The sequence below is a fragment of the Aulostomus chinensis genome, chromosome 7 (genome assembly GCF_037954235.1).
Source record: "Aulostomus chinensis isolate RoL2024-O1b breed Wild chromosome 7, RoL_Achi_v1.0, whole genome shotgun sequence".
In the NCBI taxonomy this organism is placed as follows: Eukaryota; Metazoa; Chordata; class Actinopteri; order Syngnathiformes; family Aulostomidae; genus Aulostomus; species Aulostomus chinensis.
The window spans coordinates 26,994,337-27,020,751 of NC_141326.1; the positions used below are offsets into that span (position 1 = coordinate 26,994,337).

The window sequence follows — 26,415 nt, forward strand, 5'->3', positions numbered from 1 at the left end:
TGCATGATCTGTCATGCGGAGATCATCGTGCACATTCAAACATCAATATCCGTCTTGAATTTTTCCCTGGAGCCTCATGAGTTACACACGTAGATACAAATATCCCACTGTCACATTTTTAATGGTAATTATTGTTCTATGTGGTGCACAAATGCTGCAACACTTCTTGCTCTTGCAGTAACTTGGCTCTTTAAAGAAAATCGAGGGTCTAGATTGAAGCTTGTTGTTCCGTCTCGAGCGGTGAAACTCCCCGTGTATCCTTGTGGCGTGAGGAACATGATGGTTTCAGCTGTCAGGTGTTCTGTTGGAGGAACGTTTCACCTGTCGAGCGAGTTCCTCCTCTCAGCCGAGGCTGGTGGCAGAGGCTGAGCGATAACCGTCTCCGTTCCTCTCCAATCGGATGTTTGACGTCAAAAAGACTTAAACGATCCAGTCAAAAGACAGCCGAAAAATGCTCCTCCAGTTTGAACTCTCTAACAGTTTTCACCGGCAGTGCTATTTCAACCATCATGTTTGGGGGCCTTTAATACTCATTTAAAACAAAGGACACATTAATATTAACTTGTATTTATGGGTTTCAATTCGTATCAGTCAAGAGTCTTGCTTTAGTGTTTCAACAGTTTCTGCATCTTTCAGCTACATATTTCCAACTTCAGCTCACTTCCCACTCCTCTCCTTTATTTGACTGTATGCCGGGAAGGTGGGAACATTCAGCTCTGAGCCCGCCGCCTGCTGTGCTTTGACTCGGTGACCACACGCTATATCAATTACTTTTTCAATAATGTTTATGGCTGAGAAGGAGAGAGTGATAGGAGAGAATTAGAGGGACAAAAAAAACCAGTGAGTTTACCAGCTGTGGTTTTGACCTGCGGAGGAGCTGGAGGTCAGGATCACCAAAACAAATCAAGACTCGCTCGGCACCTTGGGGTCTCGATGCATGATCTGGGACTTTATGGACAGCTAAGACCTCAGAGGATATTCTCCCAGTGTCACCGACACCGTTACTGCAAACATGGATGAGTCGCTTGTTAGGAAGCAAAGGATAAGTGGTGGTTTATCACCTCACCTTTTTTTAAAAAGATGGGTTTCAGTTTGAAAATAGAATTTTGATTTCATTTTTTTGGAGGCATGAATTTCAGAGAAAAATGTACTGAAGAAGTTTCATAATTTCAAAATCTTATCTTTAAAGTGTAATATCAAGAAATTGGCATTGACAGGCTGATTAGTTACCTGTTTGTTTTTTGTGTTTTTAAAAGAAGAAATCTCATCACATATTCCTGACATGTAATCTGTTGTAACCCGACCCTGGAGATATTTGAAGTTGTCTGCATCATGGGGAACTGTTAATGTAGTCGTGCTCTTCCTGTCACCTCCCCTTCCCACAATGCATCTCTCACATTCCCTCCCCTGTCAGCTTCTTGTCTCCTCCACGTCTCTCAGCTCTTTCAGCCTCACTCCCCAACACTGTACAGCCACGTTTGTAGTAAAACCCCACGGAAATAGAATCCGCGCTTCCTCTCCATCCACCTACGCATTTTATTCCTGACATCACGGTTACGTTGTCAAGCCTGTGATGCTCTGGAAGCCTCTGTCACCATCACCCTGAGACATGTCAAGACATTGACACTGTTTTCTATCATTAGCCCCAGCTGAAGCGCCGCTGCTGTAGAATATGGTATTGTGTGTCGTTAAAGACAAATATATGTTGCAGCTACTACAGCACACACACCCCCTCCCCCCGCTGATGCAGTCAACATATTGTTCTTTAGTAGGAAACGTCTTCTTGGTGTAAAAATAAAGTTGACTATGAGAATGTGGACGTAGAAAAAGCAAGAGTAGCACTCCTGCTATTTTAATACTTAACTTCTTTTAAACACTTTGGAGAAGTCGAAAAATAAGTTTCATAACAATTGACCGAACGTGACAAACACGTGTGCTTCACTCTGTTTCACATGTGAGACAAAACATTATGACCGTAATACATTCAATTTACTCATGAGAATGCAGTTGAAAAGCTTTTAAAAAAAAAAAAACACGTACAAAATATCCACAAAACTGCTGCAAAAGATGGTACTTGTATCATCAGAAGAGCACAACATGGAAGAATTACGTTGAAACCAGGACCATCCAGCAGAGACGCCAACCAAGCAGCCGCTGGTTTGAGAAGTGGACATTGGACGCCATTTTTCTGCTGCGAAAAGTCACATGATTTCAAGCTTTGAATCGATGCTCTCTCTGTGCTGGAGCAGGATGCTGTAAAAGACGTTGCTAACTGTTCTGTTGCAACTTACTAGTGCTACTTCCAGTACAATCCCAGGGCAAGTTTGAGTGCATGCGAGTGGGTGACAAGGTGCTCACCTCTCATGTCTCCAGTATCGCTCTAAACTTGCCGACCGGCTGAGGTAAAAGTGGAGTCGTGTGAATTTGTATCTGGATGTTGTTGAAGAATGGCTGAAGTCTGTTATGACAGCAAATAAAGATATCGTAGCAGAAGCCTAGCGAAGTTAGAATAAGTCCATACCAGCGTTATCTGTGGAATGTGCTGCATTTAGACGCGCTGAGACAAAGGTCAGGAGGGCTGTTGCCACTGCGGGGACTAATTTTGTCATTTCAACATCTGTATGAGGCTGTAGAGGAGCCACTGATGGCAATGCTGTCTGTAGTTGAAAGCCATTTGTTTCCTTTAACACCTCCAGTCAGCACCTCCATAAACGAGGGAGGGGCTTCAGCTTAGCGCGCCAGCTGGTCACACGATGTTGCTACTGTAATCAAGAGCTGGGTTGTTGTTGTTTTTTTAGATCAAATCAAAGTGTTTGGGACCACAGAGGTGGATAAGGAAGAAGTGGATGATACTGGAAGGTGTGTTCGCTCATTAATAGACATTTTTGGGCAGTTCTGCTGCGGTTTTTGTTTTTTTCTGTAGTCGCAGTTCGCTGTCAGTTACCATTAGCTTCAAGCTACATATACATGGCCATTTCTGACTGTGTGATGGAGTCCAAGAAGTAATGCAGGAGGGGAAAAACAAACGTCTTTGTGAGCTCAAGACAGCTATTGGTGAGTATTTGAAAGGCAAATTAAATCAGTATCACCTTAAGATGGACATTGGGAGCAAAACTGACATCAATTCAATCTCTTCCAAACGATGCTTATGTTATGGTGGGTCACATCCAGTCCCATCATGTAGCTCCATTCTGCTGGCTGCAGCAGCACGGCTGCCATTCAGCTGTCATGTGCAGCGGCGCATCACTGTTCTGGACAGTTCATACGTCACTTCTGGCAGGTTTCAGGGCTTTTTTGGGGGCTTAAATGTAGCTTTGATGTACCGGCAGACTGGAGGAACATCAGTGGACTCATTCAAGCAGCAGCAGTTCACGTCAGGCGTTATCTATGTGTGGGTCTCTGTCTCAGTACAAGGACCCACTTTGAGCCAGCCCACTGTGTGTGGGATGGGAATGTGGGGTTCATGGCTCAGCACAGCCTGCTCCCAGCTTATTACCACCCAACCAGCCATACAGTGCCCATCCAGCTCTGCCTTCCTCTCCACATGACAGCTCAGTGGACGGCGAGCACTGTCTTCTCCTGCGGGTCCAGTCTCCAGCTGGATGATAGGACACGAGCAGCACGGCACCGGCCAGTCGCTGATGCAAAGCATGTCCACTGTATTTAAAAGGCCAAAGGCAACGTCTTCATTCGATGCTTTTGAAATACACCCAAAACACAAGGAACCATTTAGACGACGAGGAACAACAAAGGATATTAAACTTGGAGAAGTCACATTTATTCAAGCTGGTTTTGGCCTCTCAGATGGTGAGTGGCTTTGCTTGTTCCTCCTGATCCCTCAGTGTTTTGGTCAAACAGAAATCCATTGCTTATGGCACAACACTGAGGTTGAGCCATTGTGGTATTTTGTTTTCTGGAGACCAGTTTTTTACATTCATCTTGGTGGTTTTACAGAGAATCTGTAAGAGGCGTTCTGCTTCACCACAGAAGATTATAAAAGTACTGGAAACTTATTTTTGTGCTCTCTGACTCTGCAGTTACAGCAGCACAGACAATGAGGTCAGTGAACAATGAAATCTTGGTGGTTAGCTTAAAAACTGGATTCTTTCTCCACATGGCTTTTTTGACAGTTGTTTTAGGGGAATTATTTGCAGAAATGCAATATATTTATCAGCTGTAAACAAGTTAAACCTGGAATTAGACAACAAATGTAGCTCTATGAAAAAGTAGTTGAACGCTGAAAAACGGAGCGCATGACTTTCAAAGCGCAACCGACAAGTCAAATTGTGCCTCCTGGGGTTTTTTTTTTTTTTGGTCAGTGTTTAATTTTTAAAATGAAAGTTAAAACCACAAGCTTTTCTCTCTCGTTTCTGGCCATTGTAGCAACAATATTGTGTATTTTTACAGCCAAGCTAGCCCATCCGTGAAATGTTCCCTTTAAAATGAAGTTCAGGGACCACGAGGAAGCGTCATGTTTTAGAAAAGTGCCCTCAGCGAACTCAACAGTCAGTCGCTGAGTCCAGATATCGTGGGGGTTGTCTTTGACCACAAGTTGAAATGGGACAAATCCACAAAACGGGGCAGAATGCGTTCTCCTCTCATAAAAAGCTGGTTTCATTTTATGTCAGTCACATCATGCTTAAAATGATCTACAGTGCTTTTTTTTTTTTTTTTTTGAAGAGTATTTGAACCTCTGGCATAATTTACTGGTTTGGCAATGCAACAAAATACCATAGGGAGAATGGCACCTATTGCCAGAAAACTGCTGGGGATTAATCTCACCAGCCTTGAAGACGTTTATAGGCCGCGATCACTTAAAGAAAATTCCCTCTGACATATATGCACCCATTTTTATGGCCTTCCGCCTTTTACCTGCACTTTCTTTATGTTGACTAATCCACTCTTTTAGAGCGCTGTCGTCCATTGAAGTGATTTATAGATGTCACGTCTTCTCCACTGTTTTTATGCGACGCCACAAACAAATCTCACTTAAAACAAATTTCCCCTCAACTGAGACTGAAATGCTGTTTGTGCGTGTATGCTGGCAGTAGCAAATAGATTTATTACCGCAGGTCCCACAGTTTCATCCAAAATATTGTGCGTACAATTACATGACGAACAAGCAGAGAGGAAGTACAGGCTGAGAGGATCCTGGCACACTTTAAGAAGAAAAAAGAAAGCCTTAAAAATCATACAGGAAATTACTGGATGTAAATGTGTTGACAGGTTTTTTTTTGTTGTTGTTGTTTTTTTTAACTAACAACAAAACACCCTGTCAATGAAATGCCTGCTCTGCCCCCAACTCAAGTAGTCCTGCCCTCCTTGTCCCCTAAACCAATCACATGCTCCTGTCTGGCCACCTGCTCCTTATTGTCTCATTTGTTCTGCCATTTTTGTCGATTCATTAATATCGTAAGATTCGTGTTCGCTTGTTAAGGAGGATTCTGAGTTTGCTTGTTTTTGCTAGTGGAAACCCACTTGTTCCTGAGTTCCAGTTTTTATATGTTTTGGTTCTGAGGACGTGCACACCAGTTCTTCAGCGTTCTACAGCCTGCACATTCTTGTGCTTGGGTCCATGTGTCTGCTCTGTACAGCTGGTGTGACACTAGCTAGGCGAAGACATTACATGAGAGATCATTTACAAGCTGCATGTGAGAGAAGCAAGCTTACCATCATCCACCAACCTTTAAATCCCCCTCCATACATACAAAATACTGCTGTAAATCTGAAACATACATGGGAGTGATTTCTCCTACGCGCAAGTCACTCAGAGGTTGTTGTTTTACCCGGCGAGTGACATTGGACTGAGACAGAGCTGTCCTTTGTGTGGCTTACCTACAACCGACACAGCTACCACAGGGGGAAACCCACAGGGGCGCTCACGTTTCAAACCAGACATGAAAAGAAATGTCCAAACCAGCAAGAAAATTAGCCAGGATTCCGTCAAAGCTGAGCATCTACACATTTCTGCAGCACACGTTTGAACTGCGGGACCTGCAGCTCCCGCTTACATACAGACCAACTACCTGACTCAGAATTTTTAGCTGATTTGGATTTAGCCGTTCAGTACGATAGTTTGACTATTTGCCAGCCAACCCCCCCCCCCCCCCCTTCAAGGAAAGAAAAAAAAATCAATAAAAGTCAGCTGAGAGATTTGTATCCTCTCTCTCTCTCTCTCTCTCTCTCTCTTCTCTCTCTCTCTCTCCGGACAAGGAGAATGTTGAATCATGCAACTGTTCTCTGGTTACACACAACTCTCCAATGTGGGACAGTAATTTTTAATGAAATGACACAATTCTGTGTTTGATGGAGATCATCTCTGCTGACTGGGACGATCACAGGGCATCAGCAGCTCGCTAGAGAGGAAGAGGAGTCCGGCTGAAGTTGGGCCCCGACAGCTGAACATGGCAGGAAATAAATAAAGCTATCATTGATTATATTCTCACTTAAAAGACGCTAACATAAATAGAATGTGTATTTGCATTCCCGAGGAGCAAATGAATAATTAGTTAATAATTCTTCAACCAAACTCATGCAAGGAAACGGTGGCCGACCCGAGCTGATTTGGGGGTTTCCTGATGATCCGAACCATCCAGGTTCAGCGCTTTGCTCTGGAACAAACAGTGTGAGGATGAATAGACTCCCTGGCTAAAACTTGTTGCGATACAGGAATTATTCCAGTATAATAAAGCAGACCCTCAACCAGAACCAGTCTGGGAGAAGCAACACAGAGAACGAGCTGCGATCCTTTTCCGACATTCTGCTTAAAAAAACCTTTTGCTCTCCTGCAGCGTTTGCAGTCGGTGGCCACACACGGCAGAATGACAGAGATCACTTTCAGCAAAATGGTCCTTAACACGGCACTTAGCGGCACACTCTAAGTGCTCAGGACTGAATTGCTTGATTGGGTACATCGGACAACTCATCTCCATTTATATGGTAATCCAGAGAAGAGCGCTGTAAAGAGCTGGAGGCACATGTAATGGAATCTGCTGGATCTGTGTTTCACTGGCTGTGACCCTGCGCTCAATTATAAGGCCAATAAAATTAATTATTCTGAATAATCTAATGGTGCAATTATGTCAGCACTCCTTCTGTGATATTCTTCTATTCTGCCCCCCCCCCCCCACCCCCACACACACACACACACACACACACAAACAGAGTGCTTACTGTCAGTCTTTAGGGTCCTGGCACAGTATTGGTGTCATTTCTGATTCGCTGTGATGCTTTCTCTGAAAATGGCCCTGGAGGAGCCATGCCAAGACTGCAGTTAAAAGATCCCCCTCCTCCTCCTCCTTTTCTCTCCTTCTCCATCTCCTCTGCATCTTCATCCTGTTCTCTTCCTATTCTGCTCCCTGTCTTGTGAGTCTACCTTCACAAACTCACCCATCTGGGTTTGATGCACTCATCCCTTCTTTTTATTTACTCATCCATCAGCAAATAGTTCTTTTCATCATAATTACCTAACCTGAAGAGTTTAGTGGCAATCGAGGCAAATAGTCAAACAAAACTGGTGATTCTTCTAGTGCGTTGGATCCTCTCAGTCTTCGAACGCCGTTTTCGATCCGTTCCTGTGGCACTGCGACACTCAAAAAGCAGGCCGACCTCCTCGCTACAGCTCACATGCATCACACATCCTTCCAGCCTCAGCGGCTTTATTGTGAGTGCTCCTGTTTATGTCTGTCTATCGATCCCATTACACTCTGTAAGCATTTAATAAAAACCAAGGCACCACAGCTGAAACCTGACACTCGCAGGTTGTGCGTTTGTGCGTAAGCGTCACAAAGAGAGAGAGAGAAAGAGAGAGAGAGACAGAGAGAGACTTCTTCTTAACTACCTGCTAATTATACTGGACGTAAACATGAAATTTGTAACCACACCACTGCAGGATATCATTAACTAAAAGGATTAGAGTGTGGTCCAGGCGGGAGGGCATCCGTGGCTTCTCCCCATTGAAAATGGACTAATCTAAATGGGATACATCAATAAAATGGCGGAATAAAGTTGCGGGCACTTAAGAGCGTCAGCCCCTTTTGCTCAGGCTCAAAGTAGGGAAGAGAGTCACTGGCTGGCAGCCAGCCAATAAATTAGAAGATAAGAAATATTATTCTACTGGCACACCAGAGGCTTGCAGCTATTTAAAACAGAGAGGTTTATTGATAATTGAATTACTTGAAGAAAAAAAGGCAAGACAAGAATAGAATGCCTGGAGGCGGATCAATGAGCGGATATTGTTGTGGATAGCGCTGCAGATGCAAGCCTCACAGATGAGAGGATGCGGTCTGCATCGTGGGTGCGTGCATGCAAGTATGGAGTCCAAGATCATTGTTGTGTGTTTTTGACAAACTGAGGTTTCATTTTTAGCAATCCTTTACCTTTAGCAACAAGAACCCCCCCATGACTCACAACCAGACTGATGTGTTTCAGATGCTGAACTGAAGTAAGAAGGCCTTGGACAGAATCAGAATGGCGACTCCTCAGAGCAGCCCCAGACCCAGCAGCTCACTCTCTTCATCTCCAATGAGGCAAGTAGAGGTGCAACAAGTAGAGGTGAAAAAAAAAGAGGGGGGGGGGGGCCATGACACAATGCTCCACATTGGTTTCTGGCTAAAAAAAAAAAAAAAAAAGAATATCAGAAAGATCTGAAGCTTTTGAAAGACAAAATTCCCATTTGAACTCATCGAGATGCAGCAACACCGACATTTTCATATCATGCTGCTCCAAAGTGCTGGATTACAAGTCAAGAAATGGAAACAGCACAGATCCACTGAACTGCGGCTTCTCCCAATCAAGTCCAGTCGGTGGCCATCACCACACTGGCTGATAGGACGATAGGATCCTGAGAGGAAATGTAGTCACTCACTGTGTGCCAGTCACAGTGTGGACCACCGAAATCTTTTCAGTTCTCTCTCTGAGCACCAGTAGGCACCAGGAGAAGTTCCCTCCAAACACAGGTTAAAGAGAATGAGACGTATACGACAACCTGAAAACATGCTGCCTCCAGCCAGCACAGAGGCATAGAGATACAAACAGCCTTAAGTAGGAAGCAGCAAGTAAACACCATCCTTTGTGCCTGTCAGTACTTCTGGTGTATGAATATGTATCTTTATGTACCTAGTCAGATATTTACTGTGAGATATATGCACTTATGCTCATTGTGTTTTGACAAAGTGGGTTTTCAGGACAGCAGTTGTTCACTGCAAAAAGAGAAAATGTCCCGTCGTCATTTTTTTTCTCTGTTTCTACACGCGACGCCTTGATAAAATCTGCCAAAATAAGTTGAAACTCCAGCCCATCAGTGGCTGGATGAATGTGTTTACATAGAAACTATAGCACAGGGCTCCAAGTAAACCATTTTAACTATTTCATTGCTAATAAAAAAAAAAGAAGAGAGAAAGAAAAGAATGCTTTAAAATCACAGTTTGCTCAATTCTCAGACAACAAATCTGTCACACGCACTCACACGCACATCACAAATGTATAGAAACACACATCAAATACCATACCGACAATAATAATAGACATGATGGCAAAAAATAACCCTCCAGTTTCGTCCGGGGATTGAGCCCCGCAGAAATGCAGAGCACTTTGTCCTCTATCTCCTTCTGATAATGTACTGTAATGTGACAGAGACACCGGCAGCACGGCAACTCTCGCTGTAGCAGAGATTGTGGTTTACAGTGGTGAATCATGCAGGGAGGGAGGCGGGAGACTGGAATAACATTGACTACTGCTGCTTCACATTTGACAGTATTAATAGTTGTTGTTTGTTTTTTTTACTGCATTCTCCATGAAGTGTTTGTTTGCTGAATAAAAATACTTCATTTGAAACAGTCATGAAAGTAAACCGACCTTTGGGTTTATTTGTATGGCGGGAAGGTTGAGGCGAGTTTCTTCCAGGTCTGGTCGACTGCACCTGCCGTAGGATCACGACTATTTGGAGAAATATTTTTTACCCCCTCATGTTTGATTGGAATTGTTGTTTCATCATCCCAATATATTGGTCTTCGCCAGGATCCTCGATCAACAAACTAGAGGGACTCAATACCGGCAGAGCAAAGGTCAAAAGCTTAGTCTCACTGCAAACATACGCCAAGGCACTCCCTCATGTGCTGAGGACATCTCTCCAAAGTTGGATTCAGTATTTGAGGTTTACATCAGCACACGGGAGCCAGAAATGGAAACAAGAACAAAAACACATTCTTATCAAAGAAGAGTGTGCACATAATCAGAAACTGCAGCAAAAAATGAAGCAGTGCCGCCATGAAACCATCCGTCACCACCACTGATTATCTCAGGCGGCTCCGCCCCTCCCCCTATTTTATGGGTGCTGTCATTTTCAAAGTTCCTCTTGCGAAGTAAAACAGCTCAGAGACAGCTAGGCAACAGCGACCGACATGCTAGAACTGTGTCGACGAAGTCTGTGATGCACAATGAGGCAGGTCTTTTGATGGGAAGATGCAAAGATAGACAACAAATATGAACATACTGGTAAACCAGTTTCCTGATATGGAATTTTTAGCCAGACTGAAGGCAAAAAAAAAAAAAAAAAAGAGTCTCCTTTCACACAATCACGCACACACCTTTTCCCCCAGGTGACAGGACTGACCTCCAGGTGCCCCACACAATCCAGTGTTGTGTGAGACTAGAATATTTGGGAGGGAAAATAGCAAAGTAACTCACAGACTCTCCCACCCTTTTTTTGACACCACAAACAAATAAAACACGTCACTGCATTCAGAGGAGTCTGTCTGTCTCTCATGGTGAGAGCTGAGGCGTTTGAGTCGTACTTTCTAGAGGGGTCCAACATAATGTTAGCATCAGAATGGCTAACTGCATTGAGTCAAACCAGCTGATTAGGCCACGCTGAAAACAATTCTGAAGTTTTTATTTCCGTTTTTCTGACTTCCATATAATTGCGTTCCTGCTGCAGGTTAACTTGGAGTGGGGGAAAAATATGGCTGCCAGATGAAAGGTGGCTAGATTGTGTCTCATTGGTTAGCTGTTATATTCAACATGCTGCTACAATCAGAGCAACGCATAAACATATTGCTCCAGCACACATCAAAGGGTGCCAAAATGCCAACAAATTTATTTACACGGTTACAACCGAGGAGGATAAATGTGTGACGTGAGTGACGTCATGCTGGAGGGGTCGGAGCACAACAGGGGGTTCATTATTAAAGGTGACAGCTTTTATCTCGACAAATGTTACATGGACCTCAGCAGACGTCTGCACACTCTTAGTGCACTTGTGGTTTCCACTGCTACGTTTCAACTTTGGACTGAAGAAGACATTTTAAATGCATGAAACGTTGCCCCCCGGGAAGTCTCTTTACAAGACAACACAGCGCTGATTTACTTTTGTGAAACGTCAAGTGCCAGATGGTGGTTCTTCTTTTTTTAATGGGAACAACCTCTTCATCATTTACTGTGGTTGGGAATATTTCAAGTCACTGATAATAATTTGATTATATATCTTCTGCCAGTTTTGTGAGAACAAATGCTTACACAGCGACGCAGAAGACACGAATGCCCCTGGATGTCGAATCAGTGGAGCTGTCACGCAATTCATCAGCAAGCAGACGCACATAAACACTCAGATCAACTCTTACTGGCTTTCCCTGTGTCTCTCGTTCAAAAACAAAAATCCTCTCTGTGTGACATTCAATCAAGTGATAAAAAGAGGCAAAAGACTGAATTTATTTAGGCAAACGGTAAACATACACGCGCTCTCCTCAACAAACCGACGCAAATCTGGTGTGCCGGTCTGGACGATCCGAGCAGGTGTCAGGTTACAATCTGAAAGAGGCTAGAGAGTCATGTGACTGTCTGTGCTTCTGTGTCTTTCATTGTTGTGACAGAATTTTGCATACAGCCGACGGAGGGATGTTGTAAGTTCAGTTTACATATGTGTTGGCTTGCTGATGTGACAGAGAGCGTGTTAGAGAAAGAGACATGCATCAGCTGGAGACGGTGTAACTGGCGTGTGTTCGGGCAGGCCTGCAACTTAATAAAACAAGAGAGCAAATGACTGAGAGCATTAAATTGGAGTCGGCTGCAGAAAGATACACAAAAGAGAAACAGACTGAGCTGTTTTTGGTGAATATGGCTGCACATTAGAGGCAGCCTGAAACATCTGGGAGTCAGATGTCTGCCCCTGCTGCCAGGAGCCAGCTGTACCGGCTGAAGGCCACAGGATCCCGTTACCACGTGCAACAACGGGAGGAGACTCAACCTTTGCCCAGAAAATCAAGGCGTGACTTGCGCATTTAGATTCAGCCACATGTTTTTACCATTTTCCCAACTCATCTGTCACTTCTAGAGAATCCTCCCTGGAGTTTCCAGTGCAGCCAAAACCATTTGTGCAGTAAAGAGTGTTAGATATGTATTCTCTGTGAATATTTGCCTTCATGCTGAATTCTTTTTAGGGACAAGAGTGTCCTTGTTTCCTCCTTCAGTCGAAGCCAAACCCACAATGGTCTGCATTCGTTCTCAGCTCATTCTGCCCACATTTCCATTCAGCCTGCCCTGCTGGACTGCGCTGCTTTTGTGGTATTTGAGTGAGATTGAAAAGATTTCCATTTCTTCATATGTGACATCAGGAGTCAGACAGAAATATTCATGAAAACCAGATACTGGACAACAGTGAAGGGCTTCTTCCTGTTCATAATTTGCCAAATGACTTCCATATATCTTGTTTTTTAACCGTTCCCTCAGGGCTTTCACCCAAAACCCTTTACTGTACTGCACCACGAATACAATTTGTCATTTGGGTTTTTTCAGAGATTCAAACCCCAGAACCAGTCAGTCTCTCTGAAGCTTTTCTTCTGGGACACAGAAAAACAAAAGACTTGTGTCTGGTTTCTTGAAGACACTTTTCTCACCTGCAGGTTTCAGAAGTTAAAATCAAAGTTGTTTAAAGTTTAAGGTGCGTATATTTTAGGAACTATATTGTAACAAGCGCATACTAGTTGGATTGATGCCAGAGTTGCTCATCCACAGTGCAGTTCTGTCATGGATTGTACTTCTAACAACGGCAGTCACACTTCAGAAATCATACAAGGGGTTCATTTGTGTAATCCTGCTAAACGAAACTTGTAACTCTAATTATTTCCAGCAATGATCAAAGGTCAACTCCAGGTCAGTCAAAATGCACAGCTGCAGCATTTCATATTACAGAGTTAAAAGAGACTGGTCAAATCATGCGTAGTATCGCAGCGTTCACCTGGTAGGGTCGGATCTAGCTCTGATGACACGCACTCCACTACCAGACCACACCAAGACCCTGGTCTTTGTTCCACAACCAAGTGTAATTTCTGCCTTCACCTTTGGAATTGTTGAACATCCAGCAGAGTTCAATGCAGGAGTGAAAATGGCGTAAATGCTACTGATGTGGTATTGGAAGTGGTTAGCAGGAGAATAGCTGGAGTATCATCAGACATCATCAACTTGTTTTTGTGCGAGTTCATTTGTGATCATCCTCCTGGTTTTTTGTGTTTCCTTTTGTCCCGTACTGAGAACAATACCACTACTTAATTTCAGACACTTTTAACTGTGCCCCCGGGGAGTCTAGGCTTCCCCTCAAAACGCTTGGATCCCACGCCGGGGTGGCATGACTTGCGGAGGGACCATTAATCATGTGAAACCAACTCAACCTGTGCTCATGAGCTGTGAAGTGTTAGTACCTGGAGCCTCCAGCGATATGTAGAACAAGCCTTGTTATGGGCAACCACCCCCGAATAGCAAATTAGTTCCAGCTGTCCAATAACTGCCATACTTGAGTGACAACATCTGCTCGACTGCTCGCTTACACACCTGCCCGCATGCTGCTCGCCGGCTAATAAACGCAACAGCAAACCAGAATACTGACCGAGGAGGTGACTGTCACTGCAGTGACAGTTGCGTTTCCGTTTATTATCTTCTACGACGTGATTAACGAGTGACCCACGGATAACGAACATTACGAGGTGACTCAAGTGGGTTTTTCAAGCGTACACGGTTGCTGCTTCTAGCCTCTAACGAAGTGACTCACACTCTGTGAGGAGGATTTCCATTGTACGTCTGTGTTTGTGCTGCAGTGAGTGTGTTGTGGGTTTCCCTCAGCCTCCAGACTGACAGTCACCCGATGAAAATGATCTGTTTACAGGAAGAAGTCCATTCACCACGAGTGGGCATGTGCATCAAATTAAACACTATTTGTAGACGTGTCCCATTTTAGAAACAGTTTTGTGGTTTTCATTTCATATAAAATAATGAATAACAATATTTTGTTCCCATCATTTGTTGAACTTCAGTGTCAAACTTTGCCATCATTATTTTCCAAAACTGTTTAAAGTATAATATCCCCTGGGATGAACCTTTCACAAAGTACATTTGGAGATAGCAACAAATGTTTGGTCCTTTTCGTGTTTCACACTAAAAGAGCTCCTGTGATACGAAATTATATACATATCGATGTTATTATAGTGGGAAAAAATGAGAGGTACAACATGAAAGTATTTTTATTCATTTTGAGTGTATATATATATATATTTTTTTAATTTTTTTAAAGTTCAACCCTAACACAGGAAAGGTAACAACATGACCAGGCAGGTAAACTACCGGCCAGAGGGATGAACTACGAAGCACGTTCAACATAGCCAGGTAGCTCGACAAACCTTTCACCTTCAGGCTCTGTGCGCGTCCCCATAAAAAGGGGCGTTAAACGCGTCTTTTGACTCTTTGGAAATGGATACGTCGCGTGCCGCCTACTTCAGTCGAGAAGAACAAGTGACTATTATGGAGGGTTATGAATCATCGCAAACAATTATGACAGCAAAAAGCGACACGGTTGCTGCAAATAAAGCGAGAGAGGAATGCTGGCAGAAAATTGTCGATTGTGTGAATTCTTAAGTTTATATATATATTTATTTTACCACTCAGTGCACTTTCTGTGCCTCCCGCATCCAAAGCTCCTAAATGCTAAATGAAGGATTTTGATTTATAGATTATATTTAACATGCAAGTGTTTGTCACTCTGATTATTAATATAATGAACTATAAATGTAGGTTGCCTGCAATTTTATAGAAGGCGTCTTCTATAGCCGTTGTGGGCAAATGGCCAGGGACTACAAACATTCAGTCGTTCAGTGAGATAATGTACAACTTGGCGAGAAGCGCCACATGCAGTATTCTTGCTCAGATTTTCCGCATCACCCAGCTGAATGCATGTAGGCTCCTGTGGCAATGATATGCACACAGTTTGTGCTACTGTGAGTGCATGGCTCCTTTTTGTGGAGTTCCTCAACTATGGCTGCTCCAGCGGTTGCTATGGATAACGAATTCCCTCAGCTGAGAATCTGTAGCGTTCACAGGGAACGACCTCAGGAAAAGTTAGTCTAAGTCTAAATACTCTCTTCCTCCATAGAGAACGTTGCACAATAATTGTGCGGAGGTCCACCAGATTATTCAAGAATGGTGATGCCCTTTTCAGAAGAGTTGTTTAGTGAAAGGGCAGCGCTTTTTATAGCCGATTTAAGCGGAAACTCAGAACATAGCCTGCTCCGGACCAGGTTAAGTTTGCTGCATCTGTTACCATGGTGGCCTAGGAAGGTTAAAAGAGAGCCAAATCTGTGACCTTGAAAACCCCGGCTTTAATCTCAACATAGCTCGCTATCCCACTAATCTCGCTTCGAAGTAAACCCCTCTGATGAAGGGCACAGTAACAGATCAGGTGAACCGAGCTGAGGCTCCCTCCAAGAGAAGCAAGCAGCAGGAGTCATGATCTAATCAACATCAGGTGGTGAAACCTGAGGCCCGGCAGGCGGCTGATTGGGTAGCAGTTTAACGAGGCCTGATTATCTAATTAGACTCAGGCGATCTCACAACAAAAGGAGGGAAGCCGGCCTGGGAGGTAATTTCAAAGTTAAGGGAACTGATGACAGGGTTCGACCTGGGATCGGACTGAAAAACGATCAGACAAACTGATATTATTTCAATTTTTTTACCATGAGGGCTGTAAGAAAATGTTGAAACTTTCTATGTGTGGGATACCTCTGCTCGCATGCTCAGTCTTGAGACAATAAGTTTAGAAAAAAAAAAAAACATTTTTCAGTGTAATTAACCTGCGGACCAAAAATCAATCCCAACCGGCCAAAACTGAAGTTCTCTTCCAATGACACTCATCAAACTCTTTGCGTCCGTCCACAGACTCACTCTGCTGTCACAGAGCTTTTTTTTTTTTTTTTTTTCCCCCAAAAATCCAGAGTTAGGAGGATAGAGCATGACAGGACTCCAGAGCAGAGCAGTGGCCTCAGTGACTCATCCAGCAGAACAATTCCATGTGCCTCTGGAACGCAAACTTCACCTGAATCACCAAAAAGCTCAAGTTTTCACTCAGTGTGCTCCAGGAATTGTACAACGTGATCTCCTGGATTGGTAATAATACGCCACTTTAAAGGACATTTCTCTTGTCATGTCTATGCAATTATAGTTTTTTGGGGGCGGGCTCATCTAATGCCATTTAGTTCTTATAACATTGGGACTATTCTTTTTGCCCAAAACCTTTTAGACAATGCAGCCTGTGGCGGTGAGAAGCACCGAGGTGCAGAGGAGGACGAAGACTCCTCTGCGTTTTAGATTGGGACTTGGACAGTATGGCGACGACAGCGCGGGCTAGAGCTTTAACAGGGGTTGATTTTAAATGAAAATATCAACACTTTAAAACACAGACAGATGAGTTAATAGACTTCTGGAACAACAAACATTTCTATCTGTGGCAGCAGCATCACAAAAAAAAAAACCATACACACACAACAGCACATCTTCCCATTAACTTGTACCAGCTCTTGTTTCTGCTGTCGTCATCCAGTTTTCTGACAGCAGGCGATGAGGAGGGCCGATGCTTCATCTGGGTTAATGGAGATGCTGTTGCCTGACCCTCTCTTGGCCCCACATGTAAATATTTGTCATATTTGTTGAGCTGAAGTCCACCGCTTCCCCTCCTTTGGAAAACAAACCTATTATTACAATCTTTTTCCCCGCATGGTGAGGGGAATATTTTGTGGCTGGTTGGATGTGTAAATCAAGCCGGGTTCATCCTTATGTGATGCTGTTATGTAACTATGGAAAATAGCTTTCAAATGGCCACGTTGGTTCTGATCCTGAGAGTTTTCTTCGAATGTCGGCACATTTTTACCCCTTGATCAATAGCTTAGTTAGAAAATGTATGATAGCGGATAAAAATAATAGCTGAAGCTGCTCATTTTACTTGCCAACCCTCTCGCGGGTTAATTTGGTGTAGAGGGAAATGATCAGGCACTCCGTGGCGAGGCTGACTCTCCTGGTTTGAGTCGCCGTGTTTTTGGCTGCAAGTAGCTTTTTTTTTTTTAAAGAGCTTTTGTTTAAAAAAAAAAAAGTCCTTCATCTCCCGAGGAAGCAATGTTTCATTTGCAAGGAACATTTAGAAGAAATTAATTTCTTTAATCGTCGAGATGTAAACCAAAAATCCTACTTAACCCAGTTTGGGAAGCCAGGGCGATCACGATGAAGCCATTTACCCCACTTAGCAGGACAATCCCCTTATTAATGATAAGCTCGTTGTGCTGAGCCATTATTTATTCTACTCTACACCAACTTCTATTACATCTGCATCCTGTTCCAGGTTTAATGGGGGGCTCCCTCCCTCTGCGGCCTGGAGAGTTGACTGCATGGCTGTTTCACTTCGTCGAGGATGGTTGAATCCGTTTATATACATTCAGACTTAATTTGTGTCTTGCCTATTTTGGCTGAGATTATCTGATGTAGATTTTACATTTATCTTATTTATTGTAAATATGTTTTACAGAGCACCACAGGAATGATCGGTTAGCCAGCATGGAAGTTGCATTGCCAATGTTTCCTTAAGGCAAAAGTTGTGTGTTTTGTATTTGTTTTTTTCAATTTAAACATTAGATATTTGATTATATATATCAAAAGAAGCTTTGACAAATACAAGTTTTTTTAGACTTGAATGTTTAGTTCAGCAAGATAATTAGCACAAATGAGCACCACTTTTATTGTTTTTGAAGCATTAATGCGATTTGTTAGAAGGACAAAGCTAAAATTATGCTGTGAGCAAACCATGCTGCGGATACATGACCTCTGCCATGCCACAATAAAGGCTTGACATGGGTGACACAAAGTTAAAGAATGTAAAAATCGGGAGATTTTATATTTTTTGTACAGAGTTGCCTTGTTTTTTTTCCCCCAACTTTTTCAACCAGCACACACAAGTCACCGAGGAGAATCCGATTCATTCATTTCACTTAAGGACCCATGTGGCATTCCCTCGTCTCTATCCTCTCTCCCTTCTCAACTTGGAGACGAGAGTTCTGGACATTGCACAATTCTTACTGACTGCCAGGTTTTAGGACTGATTCCGGCGCGACTCTGTTGACACAGTGCAGAGAGAGATTACTCAAGTTTCAAACCTCATTAGTGGCCGTAGTTTTTATGACCCATGTCTGCTGGGAGCTAAAGATACAACATGGTGAGATGATGAATAGTCCACAGAGGAAGGAGGCTGGTTTGGATGGGTGAGAAGGTCGTCAGAACATTGTACTACGCAGAGAACGTAGTAATTTGTTTCTTACCAACAGTCAACACTGGTTTTATGTAACGTTGCTGTCATTTGCTGATCTTAATTTGATATTGTAGACTCTACAGTTGGGGGGCGGCATGGCTCAGTGGTAGAGTGGCCGACGGGTCGCTGGTTCGATCTTCACTTCCCCCGGTGACCATGTCCAAGTGCCCTTGAGCAAGATACTGAACCCCTAATTGCTCCTGATGGCCCTTCAATGGACTGGTGACCCGTCCGGGGTGAACCCCGCCTCTCGCCCAATGTCAGCTTGGACAGGCTCCACCCCCCCCCCCAACAACCCTCAAATGATAAGAGGTATAGAAAATGGATGGATGGATGGACTCTATAGGTCTTACAGTCTGGATTGTAATGCTTTTTCTTTGAGTCCTTGTTTTTCCTCTGTTTGTGCTTTGTGGTGTATGTTCCCTAGTCATGATCGGTGGAACCCTCTTTTACTTAGCGCCTGTTTTGTATCACCCCCTTTGCCCAGTCCTCGTCAGGCCAGCCGTGTTCCTATTCCCGACCCAATCAGCTCCTCGGGTCCTGCCTTCATGTTTGCCCAAATTCTTTCTTGTGCGTAGTTCTGTTGTATTTTAGCTTCAATTTTTTCTCACCAGCTCAAATCAGATTTTTGGTGTAGCCAGCTTGTATCCAGTCCGGACAGTGAAAACCCTCACTAGTCATCTCATGGGGACTGTATTGTATGTTGCCTCCAGAGCAAACTTTCCTCAAGGAGGCCCCTTCCCATGTATCATGGCTGACTTGGGCGTGGAGCTCCGCTGCTGAAGCCTCTGGCTGAGTGAGTGGGGTCAGCTCGATTGGAAGATCGAGTGTGATTTGGTACTGAACACCTCTTCTATGTGAGAGCCATCTGCTGCAGCTTTTAATGAGACCTGCTCGTGGCCTAAACAAACCCGGCATTGATTTTCGTTCATAAACAGCTGCCCCCGCTATGGTTTGTTGGTGGATGAGGTATAATTGGAGCTGTGGCTTTTTAATGATTCACTCCGGTGCAACTAGCTCTGGGTTAGAGCAGAAAGTCAATACCTGGCTTGACTAAAGTTGAATGTTACGTAATGACCGTGGTTGTTGCCAGTCAATGGAAAATGTTTGTTTTGTGTGTACACAAGAATACAATGGTAGATCTGCCCTTTATTCAACACAAATCTCAGCATCTCATGTGAGCTGCCATTTCCCACAAATCCAGAGGGTCAACATGAAAATACGAAACTTCATTAGGGGCCTTATCCCACGTGTTTACTCTCACTAGCCATTGACCCATCCTCCAGCTTGGAGCCTAAACTCATGGGTGCAGGGCTCTGGATTGCCCTTTTAAGCCTGCGTTCTTTGGGGAGAGATTTAGTGCCTGCTGCAGCGACGGTTCCCTGCTGAGGGGAAATGACGGGTTAAATTAAAAAATGTGGACCCCGGCGGTGATCAGCGCAACATTGACCTCAAGGTGTTTTAGCGCTGCAGTTTACTGTGGCTGTTTAATTCCTTGGCATGGAATTGACTTTTAGAGGAGGGGAGCATGGGTTTAATTTGAAGGGCTCACATGATTGGACTGTAGATGGAACTGTTAGCACCATTTACTGCCTCTTCCCTCTTAGTTTTAGTTACAGTTTTAATATTTAATGAAAACTGACAAACGAATTCATATAAATTTCTTCCCGGCAGATTTATTTAAAATAAGGAAATGTCTCATCCAACGCCAATCAATGAAGTTGAGTGTTGTGAGGCAGTGAGGTGCACAGCCAGAGCACACAGAGGACACCAGGGCTAAAAACCTGAAAATCTATTCGTTTCACACTTTCTTCCTCCTTTGACATAACCAACACCATTCAAGGAATTTCGGATATTTTTTGGGAAAACAATATGAATGTTGAGTAAGCGTGCACAGCACTCAGGTTTTTGTTTCTTGGAAGCAACTTTTGCCATTGGCGCCTATCCCAGCTGACATTGGGTGAGAGGCGGGGTTCACCCTGGACGGGTTGCCAGTCCGTCGCAGGGCCATCAGGAGCAATTAGGGGTATCATTATCTTGCTCAAGGATACTTGGACATCGGGGAAAGTGAGGATCGAACCAGCGACCCTTTGGTTGCTAGACGGCCACTCTACCTCTGAGCCATGCTGCCCCTGGTGACTGGTGATCACATTAAATCTGAAATTCCTCTTTATCATCAGCTGTCCAATAGAAGATGATTTCATATTTTAAGCTATTCATCATCACCACTAGACCTGTCCCGGCTCAAGACGGGCGGTCCCAAAACACCATGCTGCCTCTACCAAAGTAGACATGGTGATTTTTGATGATTTCAATTTCTTTTGGTGCCAAATATATGATACATTTAGGTTCAACCTTGGTCTCAGCACACAGTAAGATATTTTTGGTGTTTTGTGCAAACTTTAGATGGGCTTGGATGTTCTTTTCTGTGAATGTTCTTCTCAGCCTCGCCCTATAGCTGAGAAATGTGCAGAATATTCGAAATTGTTGTTACATGCAGGGTTCCTGCCAGAAAATCCTGCATCTCATTTGATGTTACCGTAGGCCGCGTTCCTGAGAAGCTACAGATGACTACACAATTACAGCAATGAGAATTTACATATTGACACAGATTTTTCTCAGGATTTTATGAGTGGGGTGGACTGCTGACCCGTGTGTGTAGGGGGGGGGATGCCCCGCCCCGCCCCGCCCCACTGGAAGGAAATTGATCAACTTTAAAGTAAAATGCTTTAATTTGATGCCACATCTATTAATAACTTGAAGCTCATAAAAACAATGCAGTGCTTCGGTAAATAATTAAAAACGATGAACCCATATTCTTAGCTGCTGAAAAAAGAAGCAACCTTACATTTCTAAACAGTTCGCTGGCATTCTTGAACCTCCATCATGATGAGAATGGAAATGAGAATAGAAACAGGTGACTCCTGGTTTCACCAGCTTTTGGAGGGAAATAAGAAGCCCAGCCATGTTTTGCCCCCCCGCCTTCCCATCTCTCCTGTCGCTCACTCAGGCTAAAGTTGGTGTTAGCAAGCTAACCTTGAGCTAGAGCTTTGTCGAGCTCTATTGCTAATAACAAGGCTAATTGTTTTTCTTTTTCCTCAAGCAGCACCCGGATGCAGTCCCTCCAGGTCGACTCAGTCCAACGATGGATGGAGGATCTCCGCCACATGACAGAGGTTGAGTGTATGTGCGTCCTCCAGGCCAAGCCCATTGAAGTGGAGGATGATGCCCAGCAGTCAGAGCTGATTGTGGCCTCTGGAGTGGGCGCAGGAGATCACGTGGCCAGGAACAACCTGCAGACCCTCCTTCGCCGAGCTCTGGTGGTCAGCACAGAGCTTGGCAAGATGTTCCAGCGGCTGGAGAAAGGACGCTGGCAGAGGGTCCACAGCACGGCTGTACGAGCCAACTGCCATGTGCGCTCTCTGGTGCACGAGTACAGCGCTGCACGCAGTACACCGTCAGAGATGCAGAAGGTGGTGGCTGATTTAAATTTTTCACAGTTGCAAAAAAATGGAACATATGCTTTGAGGTTTTGAATGAGAGACATCTTGAAACACCAGAAAAGAACTTATATGCTGTCACTTAACCAGTTGGTTGGGTTTAGGAAAAGATGGTTTTGGTTCTAATAAGCAGAAACGGGAAGCCCATACTCGCCACTGAAGCCCTGAAATCATCAACCTGCCTCTATTATATGTCAGAATAGGCAGTAATACTCAGTAAATCTCTATCCTTAAGATGCGATCACCTTATTCCAGAATAGGAACATGAATGCATAACATAATTTACATATGAATGAATTGCCCTCTTGTTCCAGTATGAGAAATCTCTCCTGGAAAAGTGCATGGAGCTGACAAACATCACGGAGAGGTAAAGCTCTTCAACAGACAGTTCGTCGAGTAGAAAAGAAATCTACTTATCTGTAAAGTTGTGTGGGAAAACGGGATTCTTCTTGCTCGCTGACCTGCAGGTGCCTCCACACGGATGATGAGTTCTTCTTGAAGTCCATGCGGGATGCTATCCACGAGATCCTCACCGATGTCAGCGATTCGTTCAGTAACATGATTGACATGGCTTTAGCCAATGAGATCCAGGTATGGAACTGTTCCTTCCTGGGGTCTTGACACTGGGACTAAATATGGTGAATCATAACTTTCCCAGCTATGAAAGAGATGCCATGCATTTATGCACGTATGCATGCATTGTTGGGTCACGCCACATGTAGGCCAGCAAGTGCCCAAAGGGAAACCATCACTTTTTTTGAATTCTTAACTGAGTTTGAGTTTCTGTGTGAAATAATGCAACTGAAACTTGTGGAATGAACGCAAGTACCCAACTTTGCGTTACATGGTTGCGGCTGCATGACATGCCTTGATATTCACGACGGCTGCATTGAATCAATGACCTTGGAAGTCAATTAGGATTTTTTTGTCGTGGAGACACAGAACTTTGTGTTGTTTTGTTTCGTTTTAGTTATTTGCATGAATTCAATGTTGGAAAATAGTGTTCGATTAAGGTCTGCTTTGGTTTAGGCTCAAAAACACCATCCCATCTTGCCCCCTGAATGTACTTTCTTGTGTTTTTAACAACAGAACGGGAAAGTTCACCACAACAAAGAAGCCTAAAAGACTTTCCATTGGCATTGTTTCCTCAGTGCTGCCACGCAGTTTTAACATTACGTGCTGCCGCCCCTTAATGTGGTGTTAAGAATTTATGATTTCTGTGAGATCAGACTGGAAATATGTGAGAATGAGTGAAGGCTATGTGGAGTCTTTGCACAGAACTAAAGATTACATATATATACACAGACTTTGAATCTTTAAGTGGAGTTAACAGGCAGATTGAGCTCTTGGAAATATGGTGCACAAGCAACGTTTCTACCAGTAAGACGGGAGTCTGTCACCAATGCATGACTCCTCGTCTTTGACAGCTGTGCCAACTGGGAAGATTAGAGTTTGCTTCATTGATACTGGTCAGTTTTTTGAGAGCTAAGTTTTTCTTTTTTCTTGGGATCTTTCTTGCAGGTTCTGATCAAACAGATTGAATCTTCAGACAGCATACACACCATCGGCAGTGCCATTAGCAACCTGCTGTCCCTCACCCAGGACGGACCCCAGCTCTGCAGCATCATTGCTAAGGTACAGTTAGACGCTCCAGAGCTGACAGGAGCAACATCACTTGGGTCATGGGTTTGAGTTTAATGGAGATGTTTCACCGAGACCTGCCGCACCAACAGCCATTTGAATGAGTTACCAAGCAGAATGTCAGCAGCGGGCCATGCATCAAATGCACCTTGTCCAACTTCCCACTCTTTGCATTTAGTTCTCATATTCTCAATCCCTCCTTCCCACTCTTTCCTCTTCCCCTGCTTCCTCTTCTTATGGTTCTGGGGGGTCCACCGTGTCCAGGGACTAGAGCAGATTTCCGGTCTGAAGCTTCCTCAGGTTTCCTTAATTTGATACTTTCTGCAGATATTTTTGCCTTTCAAGTACTCACAAGTAGGCGTCTTGAGCTCCTAAAGACATTTCACTGCTGCATCCTTTACGTATGACTCCAGAATGAAGGACGAGCCAACCACATTTCTTTAGCTTGAAGCTGCCACCAATTACAAACAACAGCAAAACTGTCCGAAAATATCTGTTAACAGACGGAGAGCTGACAATGACACACGTTAGTTTAGACTCCCCATGTCTCGACAACTCGGTAGTGTGAAGTATAGATTCTCATTTTGTGACGTGGTTACGTTTGGCACAGGCAGCTTCTCTTGATATCACCTCTCCCCTCCTTGCTTCATTCTACACACGCTATTGTTAGGATCATCTCCACCTTTTGTTGATGTTCATCCTACAGAGCGGTAAACCTTAATGCTTCTAAAATGCATTTTTACTGCAAGATAAGACAAGGCAGACCAGACGGCAAGTCTCAATCTCAGTCGAGGCCATTAGTTAGCTGGCTGCTTCCAGGATACTCTTGATAAGAGTCTTCCGTATCCACACACACACACTCACACACACTGCTTCTTTACTGCCAGATTGGAAGATCAATATTGTCAACTCCCATTAGGAGTGAGCATTGATCACATTGCTCAGGAGTCTTTACCTATCAATCCGCTCTACCTCTCTTAACTCTCGGTGTAGCGCTGCAGGCTTACGCCGACGTGCCCCAGGGGAAACCTGACTTCCAATAGCTGCTAATGAATAGCCGATACTAAACAATACCCTCCTGCCGTCTGAATTACTTTGCGTCCACTAATCTCTCTGTCAAACTCACACATACACACTTTGTTCCCTCTGGCTGATGTCTGAGCCTTACTTTCATTTTCTGTAGCCTGCTGGATTCATTCATAATTTGTTTTATTAAGTGCAAGTAGCCGTTAAAATGCTGGGTTGGAGACCTTTCCACCGCCTCGATTGTTTCCCAGTGTTGCTGCGACAGACTGAGTATAGTGAGTGGAGGAGAAAAGATGGAGTAATGAAACTGATAGCATGATAAAAATTGATTAATCACTCTGTAAACCTTCAGACTGGAGTTAAATAGATCGGTGTTTCAGGTTTTATGCCGTGTAAACCAACAGATATTTTGATATTAAATGTAAGTAAACACAGTCCTTACAAATCGTATTCATTAAAAAGACCAGAAAGATCTGAGTTAAAGGGATACTTCAGCCAAGACATGTATTTTGCCTGTCAAATACTCATGAGAACATTTTTTTTTTTTTTCCAGCCAAACAGGACATATTTGCCTGAAGTGCAGAAAAGCAAACTTACAACCGGCGGATCAGTAGTTCCATCCTCTGCACCAGCCGGATACATTTGGGTGAAGAGAGCCAGGAATGAGTTTGTTCAAATGAATGACATTTTCAGTGACGCCGAAGTGAAAGTGTTATAGTTTGTGTTTAGGTCAAAGTCTTGAAGACTTATGAGACTTCCGCTAGCTGAGCTAGCTACTTCCTGTTCACCGTCTGCTAACTTCAATGCGGATACATTTTTGAACTGTGTGGCTCCTTCAGACTGCCAGGCCAAACTGATCAAATTCGAACAATTTTGCTGCCGTTAGGCTACACTGCTGCGTTTGCTATTCTGGCAGGAATCACATATGACGTAGGCACGTGCCAGCTCGTCTGTAATAACTGTCATTGCCAGAAGATGGCGACAAATGTTCTGTACCGTATACAAACCTGGCCAGCAAAACACCAGAGACATTTGGTCCAAAGGCAGGGTACCATGTTTTTACAGTGAGACTCAGGTGGAGCAGAAAGCTCCCAAAAGGAAGAAAAACTGAGGTCAGAATCAAGAAATGCGTCCCACTCATGGGCGACGTCATAAACCAAACAGCAGCTGGATCACCAGATACTGTGTCATGGTGTAGAAGCAGTTCTGCTGTCTCAGCGTTAACCTAGTGTCATGATGAAAACTGATCTAAATGTGTCCGTGTTGGCAGACTCCTCGTTTGTGTGTCCTTGTAACGCTGGAGGCTGTAGACTGCAGGGTGGGAGAGTGTGACACGTTGATAACTCAAACTGTGTGAGAGTCAACGTGTCATCGCATCGACCGGTAGGGAAGGAATGACATATCAAAAAAGACTGATGTGTAGGAATGAAGGGAAGGGCTTCATTTGGATGAAAATCAACTGCGTATTTCCGAGTGAAATCAGTATCGCGGTGTAGTTACATCTTTCGGTGGCTTTGGGGAAATTTTATGAAATAAGTATTTTGTAACAACTCGTCCACGATCCCTTAAAAGTGCAAGCATTTTGTTAAGCGTGTACAACGGACCAGAGCACAGGATTAATCTCACAAAACTATGAGATGG

The 26,415-nt window shown here is 43.9% G+C and overlaps 1 protein-coding gene across 3 annotated transcripts in view; it reads left to right on the forward strand.

Annotated features, from left to right (window-relative positions):
- insc (INSC spindle orientation adaptor protein) overlaps window positions 1–26,415 on the forward strand; it is a 51,745-nt gene that overhangs the window by 10,587 nt on the left and 14,743 nt on the right. For 2 of the 3 annotated variants that reach the window (XM_086207907.1, XM_086207908.1), the window contains exons 2-6: window positions 8,431–8,528; window positions 21,714–22,080; window positions 22,422–22,474; window positions 22,575–22,698; window positions 23,629–23,742. In XM_086207907.1, coding sequence (XP_086064033.1) covers window positions 8,470–8,528; window positions 21,714–22,080; window positions 22,422–22,474; window positions 22,575–22,698; window positions 23,629–23,742 — 717 coding nt within the window. In that variant the 5' untranslated portion in view covers window positions 8,431–8,469. Of the gene's footprint in view, window positions 1–8,430; window positions 8,529–15,925; window positions 16,423–21,713; window positions 22,081–22,421; window positions 22,475–22,574; window positions 22,699–23,628; window positions 23,743–26,415 lie in introns of those variants that run through there. The other variant, XM_086207906.1, reaches the window with a different exon arrangement.